The following is a 16,477-nucleotide window of genomic DNA, read 5'->3' as shown; positions in this document are numbered from 1 at the left end:
ACAAAACTTTGAGCAGGTAGAATTAAGTTACAAACTGATATGTAATACTATAATTTTCAAGTTCTCAATGCTATTAATTTCTTATGAGACATATATGATAACATCATTGTATCTATCCTATAGTTAGAACAAATAAAAGTATTTGAGTTTTGTCTATGGTCACACGACACAATGAGGGAAAAATTAAAAGTTGGGTTTAGAGGACTTTTTTCCACTTTAGATAGCTTTCTACAGGCATAAAATAATATCATCTGAAAACTTTTTAAAGGGATAAATGATTTTTCTTGTTACTTTAGTACTTTATTCACTGTTTTCATGGTGTCATTAAATCCTTGCAAAGAAGGCTTTATTGTGATATGCGATATAGCAGGCTGGAGGCAAGGGGATCCACAAAGGACAGTGTGTTCAAGTGAAATTACTGATGCTAATCAGCAGTGATGATAAAAGTCCAAAGTACAGATTCTAAAATAAGCCAGTCTCCAGTTAATAATGGCTATTTTTGAGAAGGATGCCCTGGATAAGTCAACCTACTGATCACTTCAAACCATCTCTTAGTTATTTGTTTCAAGCTCTTCCTGGAAACGTTGGCAAAGTATAACTAAAAAAAATAAACCAATAAGTTTTTCTTGTGCTGCCCTTCATTAAACACACTGATGTATAAATCAAGTTGTAGAAAAACAAAACTAAGCAAAAATATGGTCAGAGTGAATAAGGAGGAGTAGAAACAAAGGACTTACCTAATCTTAAAGTAAGATTTTCTTCAAGTAAGAACATTCCTGCTCCCTCAAATTTCTTTCACACACACACACACACACACACACACACACACACACACACACACTCAAATCACTGCAGGTATGGAACAATTTCCATTGAAATTATGTATGTTAGAATAATCTACACAATTAGCATAAAATACGTAGACTTGAGTTATGAAATAAGATGTGAAAAATAGAAAAAAATATGCTTGCTAATATCATACCACTGACTGATTATGTATTTTGGTGAGTAAAGCCACCATTAAAAACAGGCAAATTTCAAACATATCCAAAGTCTTGTACAATTGGAGTGAAAGTTTGAGAGGGAGACTACCAGGTCTTTCTTTTCAGTTTTATTTTCTTACACTGTTGGAGAGTAAGGAGTGGGCAGCAATGTCTATAAACAGCTGATGGCTGACCTCAAGTCTGAGGTAATCACTAAGAGTGACAAGCTCTGCAAATCTCAGATGTGGCTGCAAATCAAACACTGATCACCCCCTGTGCACGGAGCACAGAAGCCCAGTCACAAATCTCTGTAGTCATACTTATCACACAGTTATCACCATTAACAGCAGCATCTTGCAATATGAAGGACAGCAATAAATATCAGTGGGTGAGCATGAAAAACTATCCCTACATACAGCTAACCAAAGGGCTAGCTGACCATTAATTCTCTTAAAATTTTAAGCAAGAGATTTTTTCTGACTAGAAACAGACCATTTTATCCCATTCAGGGGTTAACTTGGAAGCCATTTATTCTTAAAATTCTACTCCCTCACGCTAAAGGTGTTGAAAGAAGAGGTTCATTCCCAATTATCCCAAGCTTTTGAAAAAACAAATTATTTTAAAAATCTGATCTGCTCCCTTTTAGTGAAGTTCTACAGAGTTAAAAAAATGCCAACTGAGAACAATATAAAAATAATGAGAAAGGTGAGAGGAACTTTATAAATTTAAGTTTTAACAAAATTGACTTCTAATCTCTGAAATTGGTCAGAGATTATACAAATTAAGTAGAGGTTTCGCAGTTGCTTACAAAGATGGGAATTCTCCATGGGGAATAGCCACTTTGTTCTTCATGCTGGGGCTGACCCTCCAATGAGCAAAAGGCACTACTGAGTAGCATTACTTAATTTTTGTTATTTTATAGAAACTTGAAAGGAGAAGCCATTCCTGAATTCACTCAAAGGCAATTTTAACATTAAAAATCACAACATACTCTGCAAAACAGAAACTGTATTTTGCAAAGTCAACACTTAATGAAATTAGTCTTCTCAACTTCCCGGCAATGATCCTCACTTATCTTTGATGTATGAAATTATGATGTTTTCTAGGACTTTCTTTGGATGGACTCTTACAAATATCCCTGGTGACCCCTTTAACCACTTGTAGGGAATTTGTAAACTCTCTCTTGGAAAAAAATCTTTAAAAAGTCCCACTCATATTCTCAAAATCTACTTATTTCTCTGTTATTACAATAAATAAAACCTTAATGCCTCTGGAAAGATGCATTCTGTACCCCTTTGCTTAGCACAGAAATCTTAGTTTCTGTGCCTTTCATAGAAACTGATGCAATGGCAGAGGGTGGGTGGGATGCAGTGAACTGTGTTTCTGTAAAGTGTTAACTCAGTCCCTCAACTGGGATTTCTTCACAGCTTCCATTTTTTCCTGTTCTTTCATATATTTGATCATTAGTTCCTGGTACATGTTGCCTTTCATTCTTTCTCCATTTAAAAACAAACCAATATCAAACAGATCACACAGAACTAAATTCAATAATCCTTTCTACCCAAACACTTTCACAAATTTAATATTACCATATTGGATATTCCTGTTGGGGGCACAGATTAGTGAGAAAGCTCGAAAGCCTGTCTTCCTGAGAATATACCCATTGAAGGCAAGTCAATCCTAAACCTTAACTGGCATTGACATTTCTTATAGGGTGTGATGATTTGGCAAAATACTACAAGTGATTATTTTTCTGTCCACTTTGCTGCTTTCTTCAAGATTTAAGTATTAAATTAAATTCTAGGGCAAAAACTAGGCAGCTTACCCCAGCATGAAAACATGTTTTCTTAAAATGACCACATACATAGAAAATATGTAGCATGAGCACATGATTCAGAACACTGAATCTTTTAAAAATAAAAATAAGCCACCTAATCAACTATTTTGGCTTAGAGGGGGAAAAGCACAAAGGTCAGTGCCCACAAGAGTAAAGGCAGGTCGTGGGCAAATCCAAATCCTGAATTAGGGACACTGGGTGTTGCCTATAGAAAATCACTTTAAAATGCAACAGGCTATGCAAAGGCTCTTTCAGCTGCGTATAGTATAACCTTCAGTGTCTGACCTAAACTGAATCAGTGTAAGTTTCAAAGTATTAAAAAAATCCAAAAAGGCTAATTCTTTCTGAGTGAGAGTTATAAAAATACTGAGCAAAATAAATTATTTCTCCCTTTGGGAAACACAGCATGAGATAGTTAACTACCAAGCCAAAGCTGATAGAGTCTATGTTTCCAATCAACTTTTTTTTGTAGTAAATGCTATTGTAATTTATTATTTATGGTCCTTATGTCTTAAAAAGTATGTTCCAGTGTCATTTTGCCTGGGTATACATAAAAGAAAGATGAGGGAACCTACTATACAGTGACCTTTATCTTAATACAATATTACCAGAACACTGAAAAATTTAGAGTTTTCAAAAAGAGTAGAGAGAAATCCATTTTCAAAGCTTGAATCAGTAAATGTTGAAAAAAATCTTTACAAATAACATTATTCTTCCCATCAGTAGACACATGTGGATCAATTTACATTTGAATATAGTGGTAAGAAGAGATTAAGGGACATATGTTTTACAACTATATAAGTGAGACAGAGCAACTGTTTTAACCCACTGGGTGGTCATTGTAACACTGGTGTGGAGATGAAATCCAAGATGAGCCTTGGTTGGAAGGGGTAATGAGGAGGAGGAGAAAGCAAGATGGAAATGAGCAAATGTGTCATCTTTAAGGATCCAAAGATACTCTTTACCTGAACTTTGAGTGCTTCTTTAATTAAAAGGAAGAGATCAACATATAAACAAGAAGAAACTAAGGCATTTTAAAGGAACTCTAGCTTTTTTATTCTTTGGGTTTAATTAAGATCTGACCTATTATGTCATTCATCAAAAATGTATTGAATGCCTGTTATGTGGTTCACATGGTGCTGGGGTTGGGAACAGGAAAAAACACTGTCCCTAGCCTCAAAGAGTTCACTGTCCAGTGGGAGAGACAGATGGTTTCACATTCTGTTATTGCAGTGTGATCAAGGCAGTAGAGGTGGTAAAGAGCTTAGATTCTTCAGTCAAGCTGCCTAGATAGGAATCCTAGTTCTACTGCAGAGCTGTGTGATGTTGGACAAGCTACCGTACACTTTGGTTCTTCAGTTTTCTTATCTTTAAGACAGTGCTAATTAAAGTATCATCATCATAGTGTTATTATGAAATGAAATAAGTTGTAATACCCATAAAGGTCTTGATAGTATCTGGCTATGACTTCTGTTCCTGTTTATAATGGTGTGTGTAGCATGCTGTGGGAACAGAGGAAAGGTGTGAGACCCAGCCCAGGATGCAGCATAGAGTAGGGCTTTCCAGTTGAGGTGAGATTTAAATGGGGTTTTGAAATAGCCTAGTAGGACTTACACAGGTATGCAATGGTGAAAAAGTATAAGACAGCATTGCAAACGTGCAGGGAAGAGAAATCACTTAGAGTTTGGATACTTGGAGAAGTCAATCAGTAGAATTGAGACTATAGTAGGGAATTTAGATTTTTATGGTGAAGACTCCCCTGTTTTTATCCTCATGCATGCTGGTCATCTCATTCTCTTTTCTGCAACAGCCCTACCTCCCCAGTCATTAATTTCTTCACCTCTATCCAATTCTACACTTGGCTACAAGGTAATCTTGTTCAAAAAACACATTTAACTAGGCCATCTCTATGTAAAACCTGCATTTTATCCCTTGTTATTCTTTAGACTGAATTTAAATATTTTGGCCTGGTATTCAAGTTCTTCTCTCTACTCTCCAAAACATAAGAGACTTTTAGCAACATCCAGCTTCCTGTTATCCCCATCTCCCCCTTCTTTGCAGATTTCATACTAATATCTGATCTTGCTCAAGAATTCCTCTTTGGAATTTTAATCTATCCAGATCAATTTGAATTACTTCCTTAAGAACAGGCTCAACTTTGATCATGCTGAAGAAAAAGAAGGTTTGTTTAACCAAACCTCACACCATGTTGATATGCTTCTGACACCACAGTGCCTTAGTGTTGAGCTTCACAATCACATACTTTACTTTAAACTGCTTTTTCCCTCCATTCTCTTTCTATCTTGTTCTTTCCTTCCTTGTGAGTGGAGATTTTGCCTTCTAGGTATCTTATTTTCCAGTGTACGTACATCTACAGTATCTTGTACACCAAATAGTCCCAAAATGTTTGTTGGATGAATATATTATATGTAAAAATGTATAAAACCTTCTTAATAACATGCCAAGATAATTATGTGAAAGTTCCATATATCTTTTGAAATTAGTTACTTGTCTCTTGCAAGCTAAATTGGAAGAGAATCAAGATGATATTATGGCTGATATTTACTTAGATATATATAGTTCACATAGATAAGTAGAACATTTATAAAAAGTATTGGAATTCTTTCAACTGAGTGACTTTTAAAGATGAACTTCCATTATAAGATGTAGGTAAAGACATAAAGGAATTGTGAACTTAGTGTAAATCCCTGGACATTAGAGTTTTAGAGGAAGGGAATAACCATTTAGTCAGTATCTGTGGTGTACCAATCATCACAAGGCTGCTATTTTTTTCATAAATTATCTCATTAACTCTTTCTAATATCTCTTCCCAAGGAAAGTAATTATTATGATGGCCCTTTTATAGCCAATGACACCGTGGCTCAAAAACTTAAGGAGTCCTTTCAAAATATTACATCTACGTGATAAATCTGGGATTTGAATCCATATCTGACTCCTGAGCCCAAGTTCTCTGAGAGGTTGTTAGAATGGCAGTATTTAGAAGCAGGTTAAATAACCTGACAATTTTGGACAAGTAACAAACTCTTGGACCTGGTTCTTCATTGTTATGAGCTTGCCCAAGATAATCTCTATAGTTCTTATAATTCTAAATCCTTGTGAAAAAGTAGAAACTGTTTTCTTTCATTCCTTTTTTGAAAATTACATTTTAAAAATCTCATGGCATAGAGAGGTGGAAAAGTTATGCACATCAATGCGTTGTATATTGACTATAGCAGGGACATATAATTAGAGCAAAGTATTAACTTTTTCTTTATATATCTCTTATTGTTTGACATAGTGAAATAGATATTACCTTTGTAATAAAATAAAAATCTAATAGAGGAAAAACTGTAGCATTTTTAGTAGTGAGTTAACTAAATTCAAATAATCAGTCTCTAATTTATTAAATATTGATGACCAAATTATATAAATCTCAGAAATTTTATTCAATGTACTTTTTTGCTTGGGTAAGGCTATTCTACAGTGTCTCTTTGCATTCTACTCTCAATACGTATGCACGTTAGAGAGGAGAGTGACGTGATTCTAGAATCAAATTGTGTTGAGTAGTTGCATTTACTTTCATTACTCTAAAAGTGAGAATAGCTAATGTCAAAATATATCCAATATTTTAGGGACCATAAAGCTGTTAATAAATGTACTATACTGTTAACTATTATTTGATATAATGATAATTTTACTAGACTTTCAAGCCTTTTACTTCTCAATATTGTGCAACAAAGTAGGATAATACATGAAAGAGAAAAGTCTAGAATGACATTTATGTATAAGAAAGTTGAATACAATAATTATTAAAATTCCCTTCATGTCCTAAGAAATCTAGTTAAAGTGATTGGGTATTCTTGGGTAGATTACAAGTGGTTTGAACCCATAACCTGGAATGGACCATGCAATGAAATGCCAATACATAAAATACTCTGATCATGATCAGTTTAAACCTTTTTTTCCCACATATTGTTTTTTTCCAGCATTTGACTATTGTAGAGAAGGAAGTTGGATTAGTGCTAATAACTGAACATTCTTCTTTCAGTCACACTGAAAACTGTCTGTATCTTCTTTTGCTTATAAGGTTCTGAGCACCTTTCACAGAACTTGGTTAGATGAAATGAAAATCTTTCATATCAAGCCATCAGTATGACAGACACTCCAAGGCACAAACTGCCATTACATTTAGGGAGAACATTTTGATATAATAATTTATACTTTTAGGGTTCAGATCTGGCTTGTAGGACATCCTAATTAAAACTAGCCATTTGAGAAAAGAGACAAAAATGAACTCCAAATTACTTAAAAATATGACACAAGCATAAAAGAACGACTATGAAATACTATGGACACTGGAAAAATAGTCTTTTTTTTTTTTTTTTACTACCTTTGACAATGGACTATGACAAAAATTTAGTTCTCTTTGGGGTCCTGCAAGCAAAAAAAAATCTAATGAACAGAGAACAGAATGGGATTGGTGCTCTACAACAAGTAGGCCCAATGCATATTCTTAATATATAGACCACAGATAAGAGGTGTGTCCCAGTGGTACTTGCATTTCCACACACTAAATATAATGCTAGACTATAGTTAAATGACTCCAAATACAGTCTAATAAGCCACACACACATAAAAAAAAACCCTCACAATATTTAAACATTAAATTTAAATAAACACATAGCCTACAAAAAATTGTTTCCCTCAGAAAACATATTCTGTAATAATACAGAAGAAATAATTAGGGGCAAAAAAAGCTGTTAAGCATGCCCAAAATACTTCTGAAGGAAGAGATTATTGTGAAACCTTAAAGATATTGATCAACAAGCCAATTGGTTATTTGTTGACCACAGTGGTACTTAGGCTAATTGGAATCATAATGTAAAGGGAAATTAAAAAATATGTTTTTCCAACTTTAATTTTAATGTAGTAATCTACTAAGTTTGTGGTGTGAAAAGTTAGTATTCAATAAATATGGAGGGTAACTCATACCTTAAATTCCTCCAAGATTTTGTAATTTTTCCCATGATATTCACAAAAGTTTTTCACTTCTTTGCACTCAGGACAGCATCCATTGTGTTCCACTTTAGTACACTTTGGGTGAATTTTAGGGCATTCTGGCTGATCACAAACAGGTCCATCCAGAGCACAGACACATGGACAGTTGGAATGCCCTGGGAAAAATCGTTCTCCCAACTTGTACACAAAGCCGCTGTCATCCACACACCCTTTCCCTCGATAGTCATCAAAGATCAGATTGTCATTACTGGAGGCCTGGTCACCTTCATCAGCAGGATAGTCTTCATGACTGATGGCAGCAGAGGTGACCAATCCAAGGATGACCAACAGAAGTATGCAAGCTTCATGAATATGAAGAGCCATCCCCCTCCTCAAAGGCTTCTGGATGTGCTCCTAATATTAAATATAATCAGCTCCTTCCATGGGAATACAAGAGGGGTAGGCTGAAAATAAATATTTAAAAAGAACAATTTGACATATATAAAGATAATATGGATTTATGTAAGCCCATGTTCTTAACCTGTTTATCTGGGATCTATCTGGAAGACACTAAGACCTTAAATAAACTAAGTTCATGCAACTATCTACGTTTCATTATGAAGTTTGGAGAGTTTATTCTTGGCAATATATGCATTGAAATGTGTCCTTTATTTCACTTAGGAATCTTAAGCTCCAATTTACCTTCTGAATTTCAAAGGTCTGGCTTTGTTTAAATTGTAAGAAGTGGTTTTACTGAGCCTTAAAAGGTGATTTACAAATAGTTACAAATGGCTCAAGAATGTTTGAATTCACATTCTCTGTTGTTCTTTATCACAAAATTAGTCAGTGATAGAATGTATATGCTATAATTATCTGTATAAAAACTAGGAGATTAGTGAGAAAACATCTACTTCTAAAAGAAAGGGAAGAGACCAATAGTTGAATATAAATTATAATTGAGATGAGCTAGTATAAAGGCCTTCCTACTTCTTCACTCCCATAACTGGAGAACAACAATGATGTCAAATGGGTTACTTGTTTCAGAAAACATAAATCTGGATTTTGAAACATAACTAGGAAGAAAAATAGTGCAACCATTTCACAGTGAATAAGAGAAAAATTTAATAAATAGTATGAGAACTCCATATATTGAAAATAATTTATTAAAAATAAATTTATTTGTATCATTGCCCACAACTTTATTTTACTCAGGAAGTAAGCTCCTAGTGGGCAGGAAAGATGTACCTGTGATTTTTTTTTTTAATGGCAACTTGAGTCTAGTATTCATGGAATACTATTTGAATTAATTACTTCAATATAAAATCTGTACAATTCACAATGTCTTGAGAATATACCTTTCTTTTGACATCCCAAACATATTTGCATTTAGTCAATTTGCACAAAAATGTCAACATAAAACTGTTTATTGAAATTCCTTAAAATAATAATGTGGTGTTGCCATTCACAGAAAACATGCCTGATTAATTTGGTGACATTGACTCTTATAAGCTTCATTTAGTGTTAGTGCTTGGTGTGGAATATTGGTAGTGGGCTCTTATTTAAATGTTTAGAGTGACTAACTCATACAAAGGCTCTGGGGAAACTGTGACTTTAGAGAGTAATAGATAAGAAAAAGTGTTGTCAGATAGTTCATCTGTCTATTTAAATGCTATTGGCTTTATGCCAATATTATTAAGACTGTATATAGGACATTTTCAGATAATTTAAAAATGTTGTTTGTTGGTATATTTTCAGAATATAATGAGTAATGATAAATCATCTCTTCAGTATAACATACAGATGATAATTCAAAAACAAGATAAAGATGGCATAAGGACACTTCAACTATTATTTTTGCATTTTAAGTAAGATATGCAAATTATCTTATGCAAAGTAATAGTAAATGGAAGGTAGTATATTTATGCCCTCCTTTAGAGAAAACTGCTCTATGATATTAGAATTCCTTTTGGGTAGGTAATGATAAAAGGGATAGATTTATTTTAAAATATGTCAAAAATAATGAGTCATGACAGAACAAAAACAAATGCAAACCTATAATTCTACTTGAGAAGCTGGAAGCTCCTTGACAAAGCATTTTTTTCTCTTAAATTACTACAGAGGCCACAAACATAACAGAAGCTTCCGACAAAAGCATAAATATATTTTTACTGATTAAGCCATGCATTTATACATCTCTCACATATTTAGAAAGTTTATCTCGGAAGCAAGGAAGCTATTGTGCTTCCTTATAATATGCCAGTAGTGTCTGCCAATACATGCGAGATAAGCCATATAAAATACACATATCATTCTGCTTCAAAAGGACATAGACAGAAATTGATCTCTTTGCAAGCTACAGGTAGGCATTAATATACCAAGTTGTGGTAAATGTAAACTTAAAGGTAAAAATAAGGGTGTAATATGCACTTTATATAAACCTTAAATATGCTTTTATTATATGAAATACATTTTTAAATATGCTTGGAGAAAACAAGGTTTTCTTTTTAATATAACAAAGTTCTTAGGCTATTAAAAAATCCCTTTTCATAATTGAGCTGCTCTAGTGTAGTTAAAAACACTCTATAAGAGAAGAAATATTAGAGAAATGAAATAAAATGTTTATCTGAAGATTTTTAATAAGTAAGCAAACATTGCTAAACTGAGGATCACTTTCCAGCTAAACTTTCCCCCCTCCCCATATGCTACATATGATTTAAAATGACTGCATCTGTTTCTTTGAGAAAACAAACATAACTCATGTCATAAGATACACTTACCTAATCACTCTGGAGGTTAATGGTGGTGGTGGGAGTCATAGACCAATATAAACTAAAAGATCAGGTATGTTTTAGGAAAGCAGTTCCTCTTTAATTATCCAAAGAACACATTTTCAGGCATGAATTAAAGGTAATCCATTCTCTCTACCTCCCATTTCAAAACACAGTCAAGAAGCAGTCTCCCGCCCTTCCAGAGAGAAACACAGCAGACACACATAAGAAATATGCTTTGGACCTGTCTTCAGAATTCAAAGCAAGAAGCGATGCTGGTCCTGTAGAAATCCAGACCCCAGTAGCAGAATCATGTTGAACTTATTTTTAGCATTTTCCTCAGATCCTTCTATGAAATTTACCGGCTGATTACGCCTCCTCCACACATGAGTTCACTTACACAGTGTTTGGTACGGCAGTAGAGGTGATTTGGCTAGGCTCTGAGGATCACAAACAGCAATAGCATGCTGTAGCTTAAAGCCCACTCCGCTGGCAGTACCATCAGCATCATCCACAATATGTTGCTTGAATCCCCTCTTACACACCAGAAAATACTAACTGTGGACGTGAAGGAAAGGAGCAACTTTAGCTGGGTTTCTGCATCACTGAGAGCAGTTTGCAGACTGCTGATTTGGAGCTCATTCGCAGGCAGCCGGGAATTCCTCAGCACCACGGACAGCGCCAACAACTGGCTTCTGAGACCAGCTCGGTCGAAATCCAGAGCTGCTTCTTTAGACGAGGCTAGAGTGTTCTCTAAGGCAGTTGCACTTTATACAGCCGATGCATGCATTAAGAGTGGGAAAGACATTTTACACATGAGATACTTATTGACATTGAAATTACAATAAAAAATACAAGACATTGTAATTATACCTAAAGCATTCTTAGGTGGGCTGCAGAGATGAAAGTTCTGGAAGAGCATTGCATTTAGATTTAAGCCATCTGCAGTCTTGATTATTATTAATAGATAAAGCATAATCATTGTCAAAGAATCTGTGAAAATGTATGCTCCCCGATTCTATTTGACCCTTTGGTTGCAGAAAGACTTTCTCCATGCTACATGATTAAACTTCAGGTCTTCCTGCAGCTTGGATTTGATTAAAAAAAAAAAAAAAAGTAGCCCTGTTCTCCTGCAGTTTGTTCTCTAACATTCAAAATCAGTCTCCTGTAATTCATCTAGTCTGTCATTAGGCGTCATTGTAAAGCTGTTTCTTTCAAGCCCCTAGCAAAGATGCTCTGTCTCTAAATTCTTATCAAAATGAAAAAGAAATAAAGACCCAGACACAAATAAATGAGCAAAAAGTTATTTTTTTATTGGTAACAGTATGAGCACTAAAATACATGTCCAAAGCATGTTTTAAAGCAAAACTGTAAATGTTACCTGCTGGCATATTTAACCAGATATTTCCTGGTTTGGGACTGACTACATAAGGTATTTTCAAGCCTTAAAGGGAATGCCGTCGGCAGTGAGATATGCTGACCATCAAGACCACGTTCGAACAGTGCCGTCAGAGCCTCCGGAAAACAAATACTCTCCGTCATGAGAAAACACGACTGTGTGAGCCTCACTCTCGTGGCCCATCAGTTTGTGAATCTGCCCTGATTTAAGATCTAGCAAATGGATAACCCCACTGCCACTCGCCTGAGCTAAAACTCGACCTGAGAGAGAGAGAGAGAGAGAGAGAGAGAGAGAATATCAAAGTTTAATTTCAAGCAGTCCCAGTTTCTAAGCAATGGAATACACAGTTTTGTTTCAATTGTAATTCAATAGACTCATCTTATATTAGATGTCAGTCGTTAAATATGAGCTCTCATTTGTATAGGAAGTAATTCCAGTCAAAATTAAGACATGTCAATGATTATAAAAATTTAAAATAAGGAAGTAAAGCCTAATGCCCCACCTATTTTATCAAATGCCCTCCTAGTCTCCTTATATTTGGGATTAATAACTAATTTTGAGAAGATGAGGGGGAAAGCAGCTAAGTAATAGAAGTTTCTTTTTCAAGTGAATTATTTGTGAAAAAATGTCCAAAGCATAGGTTTAAAATCTATGTCCCTATATAATGGGCAATTTACATGTTAAATTTTGCATTATACTTCGACTTGTTATAATTATGCTAAATCTTTAGTTATAATAATATACATTTATGCTTTAAAATTATGACACTTATGAACTTTTTTTTGGAGTTGAAGTGAAAATAAATACCTCCAGTTCAAGGATGACTTAGGTTTTTTTACTCTAATTTAAAATTCAAAATTCTGTTAAACTAAGTTTATATTACATAAGAGCTAAATATAGTACAGAGTATTCTCAATTTTTATACTGTAAAATTTTTAGTGAATAATTTCCTTCAAGTGAAAAATATATCAGCAATCCAATTCTAATGCTTTTATTAAGGAAGTCTGGTAGCAAACTATCAGGGAATTTAGAGATAAGCAAAAATAATGAAATATGTTTACATAAAGTCAGTGTGTGGGGCAAAAAAGTATGAGAATAGGACTATCCATGGGATTATCTAATCATACTTAGAAGGCATATTATCATTCCAGTAATAATATTAAAAGTGATTAAACTGCCAACATGCTAGATACTAGATTTTGTACCTGATGTGAATAATTTCATATAATCCTTACAAGATCTAATGATAAAATAATATTAATTTCATTATATGGATGAACAAAGAGAGGTTTAGAAAGGTGAAGTAGCTTGCTCAAGAGGAGGTATGCATGATATGGAGGTATCGAGGGAGGTATCATTAAATCACAGTCACTTTGAATCCAGAGCCTGGGCTTTTTAGTCTTGTGTTTTCCACACCCAGCATGGTATTGTTATCAATGATGCCTTCTTGACAGATTTTAAGTAGGTGATATATTGTGAAAATAAAATTTGCTTTCACAGTAAAAATTCTTTGATGATGTCATCAAAGTCACAGTGAAATATTTAATCACAAATTATACCCCAAAATATCATGAGTATTTTGAAAACAGAAAAGTTATAAAAGTAAAGCTAACCATGATAAATATGGCCTATTTGCAAACCTTTATAACTACTGGGCTTCTTCATCTAGAACAAAACCTGACACAGCAAAGATCCTTAGGATGGATTAGAGTGTCCAAAGAAGCAAATGTGAATATTTATTATAAACCCTCTTCTACTAAGTCTTTGCTGACAGAAGCATTACATATGGATTCTACTTCTAGCCTCATTCTATAGACAACTGCTGTTTGTGACTTTCCTAAGAGTCAAACAAATACCTTTTTTCTTGTAGTTTTCATACAACAGATAGGAAGGGGGTAAATATTATTTTCTATTTTGAAATGAAACAGAACCAAAGCTCATAAAAAGGAAGATTTAGCTTTAAACCATTATCTTTTGTTGAAGTCAAATCTGTAAAAATCATAATTGTAAACATTTATAAAGGTTCTTGGTAATTTCTGAAAGTTCAATAAAATAGAGAACATAATGTTAGAACCTAATGATAGGATTATATAATTCAGCACCATGCCTCAGGTATTTCAAAAACTTGTATTTGATAGAACAGACTTTAGTAAGTTAATGGTGAGGTTTTTCAGGTTTACTTGAACTCATTTACAGAAGATTGCAAGATTGTGATTATATATATATTAACTTATTCCTAAAATGTGTATACATTTATAATCATGTTCAACTTTATTTAAAGTATATGGGATTATTACATGGCATACAATGTCTGACCTAAAATTAGCTTTACTGGGAATTGAGCTAAACCCTTTCTAGGCTAGAAGATTTTCAGAATTACTTACCAGGATGGGTCAATTACTATATTAGTATCTAGTGGGTGTGAGAGAGGTGGCACTCTCAAAAAAAATTACAGTATTATTATTGGTAGCATCTCTAGAAAGTGGAGTATTTACAGACATGTTTACAGGTATCTCTCTAAATATCCTGGTGATTGACAATGAAAAATAAATCAGAATATAAATCATTTGTCATCCCAATGTAGTCTTAATGACAAATTTGAAGAAGAACATTTATCTACAACTTGGTCAATGGAATAAAAATCTGGTACAGATAAAATTTTTAGCAGTACCATGAGAATTTATAAAAACTTGTGCTAATGTTTATGTTAAAGTTAATATGCCTCCTTAAAAATGTGAAGTAACAAAAAATAAGTGATAAGTTATATATTTATACTTTATTTTATTAAAGTGTTATAACACAATTTAACCAAAACAATTGTCTTGTAACATGTAATTACTGAATAGTTTAAAAGGCAATTTAGCATAGTATTCTAACAAGAATAATTATACCAAGGTATGAATGCACATATTCCATTAATATCACATAGACTGAAAATATCTGATTAAAAAACATAATCAACATTGATTTAAAAATAGAAATAGCCAGGTTGATTCATAAATGTATTTTACAATAAACTATAAATATTTGAATATTATATAAAAAATGACTTGCTTCTCTTCTTTTGTTAACATTTAAGTTATTAGGATAACCAAACTTCACAGAATGGGAACAAAATAAGCAGGCTGGGGAGAAGAGTAACATAATTTTGTGATTGCTATTCTTTCATATAAATAACTCAGTGTATATCAACAGCAAGTGCTTATGACTATCTCTTCACATATCTCTGAAAAACTTAATCAATTCTTGTTTTTATTTACCAAGATTTCAAAATACTTTACTGATTAAATCAGCATCTTTTTTGATGACCAATGGGGTTTGAATGAAAATTAAATGTGTTGCTCTCTATTTTACTCTATTGGATGAATTTGCCATTTATTTTGGCTTAGAAGACAAGCAGTAAATTTCATCTATCCAAAGTATTGCTCTGCCAGTAAGTGAGAAAGCCAACCTTTGAAAATTAGTAGGTCTCTGAAATTTTAGCTCAAATAAACTTATACTTATAACTATCTTAAGATGATACAGCTTCTTACTGCTTTGTGTTAAAAGAAACTTTTTGAAAAATGTGTTTAACAATATCTTGAGCAAAACTGTCTCAATTGGATTTGAATAAAAAACTTGAATATTTTAATATATTTGCTGATTTAAGCACATTAACAATAGAATCTCTTGAAGAAGTTTATAGAATGAATTGGCCCATTAAAGTCAAGTCATAAAATTTTATCTGGTTATATGTAATCACTTTGGATAAACCAACAAATTGGAAAGTCTTAATCTCATGCTAATGGAATGTGCAAATGAAATATTGGCACTTTTTCAAAGTGAAGGGTTTTTAATTCATTATAGATACACATATGTCTGAAAATTCAATTTGATTTTAAGAATACACACCTAGAATAGCCAAGAATTATTTAAACTTTTCAACACTTACCTCCTAACCAAGACAAATTCTTCTTAAGATTACAATATATAGGGGTGCCCTGGGTAACTCAGTTGGTTAAGTGTCTGCCTTAGGCTCAGGTCATGATCTCATGGTCCTGGAATTGAGCCCTGCATTGGGCTCCCTGCTTAGTGGAGAACCTGCTTTTCCCTCCCTCTGTCCCGTCTCCCCTGCTCATCTTCTCTTCCTCTCTCTCAAATAAATAAATACAATCTTTTTTTTAAAAAAAAGATTACAATATATATATTTTTTAAGACTTTATTTTTAAGTAATCTCTGCATCCAACATGGGGCTCCAACTCACAACCTGAGATCAAGAGTCACTTGCTCTACCAACTGAGCCACCTAGGTGCCTCAAGGTTACAATATTTTTGACCCCAATCATGAGGAGTTAAGGTGTGATATAAGTAGGAGTACAAAGACTCTTACAACATTTTTAAAGTAGTTAGGATATGAGTATATTTCTTTGTCTTTCAGTTTTATCAGAATGACCTGAAATAGTAACCATCATTTATTGGGCATCTACAGCTCCATATGTTACTTCATATGTTCT

At 33.6% G+C, this 16,477-nt stretch overlaps 2 protein-coding genes across 3 annotated transcripts in view; both read right to left on the bottom strand.

The window, feature by feature from the left end:
• The window catches only part of VWC2L (von Willebrand factor C domain containing 2 like), a 151,447-nt gene extending 140,694 nt beyond the window's left edge, over window positions 1-10,753 (bottom strand). Inside the window, exons 1-2 of the mRNA XM_027591078.1 lie at window positions 10,596-10,753; window positions 7,813-8,282 (exon numbers count right to left, since the gene is read on the bottom strand). Coding sequence (XP_027446879.1) covers window positions 7,813-8,202 — 390 coding nt within the window. The 5' untranslated portion in view covers window positions 8,203-8,282; window positions 10,596-10,753. The remainder of the gene's footprint in view (window positions 1-7,812; window positions 8,283-10,595) is intronic.
• A 1,128-nt stretch (window positions 10,754-11,881) lies between these two features.
• The window catches only part of SPAG16 (sperm associated antigen 16), a 968,000-nt gene continuing 963,404 nt past the window's right edge, over window positions 11,882-16,477 (bottom strand). For both annotated transcript variants that reach the window (XM_027589886.2, XM_027589887.2), the window contains one exon: window positions 11,882-12,245. In XM_027589886.2, coding sequence (XP_027445687.1) covers window positions 12,070-12,245 — 176 coding nt within the window. In that variant the 3' untranslated portion in view covers window positions 11,882-12,069. The remainder of the gene's footprint in view (window positions 12,246-16,477) is intronic.

Source organism: Zalophus californianus, chromosome 3 (genome assembly GCF_009762305.2).
Source record: "Zalophus californianus isolate mZalCal1 chromosome 3, mZalCal1.pri.v2, whole genome shotgun sequence".
NCBI lineage: Eukaryota > Metazoa > Chordata > Mammalia > Carnivora > Otariidae > Zalophus > Zalophus californianus.
The sequence above is the reverse complement of the archived record's forward strand: the minus strand, read 5'-3'. Positions and strand labels throughout refer to the sequence as shown.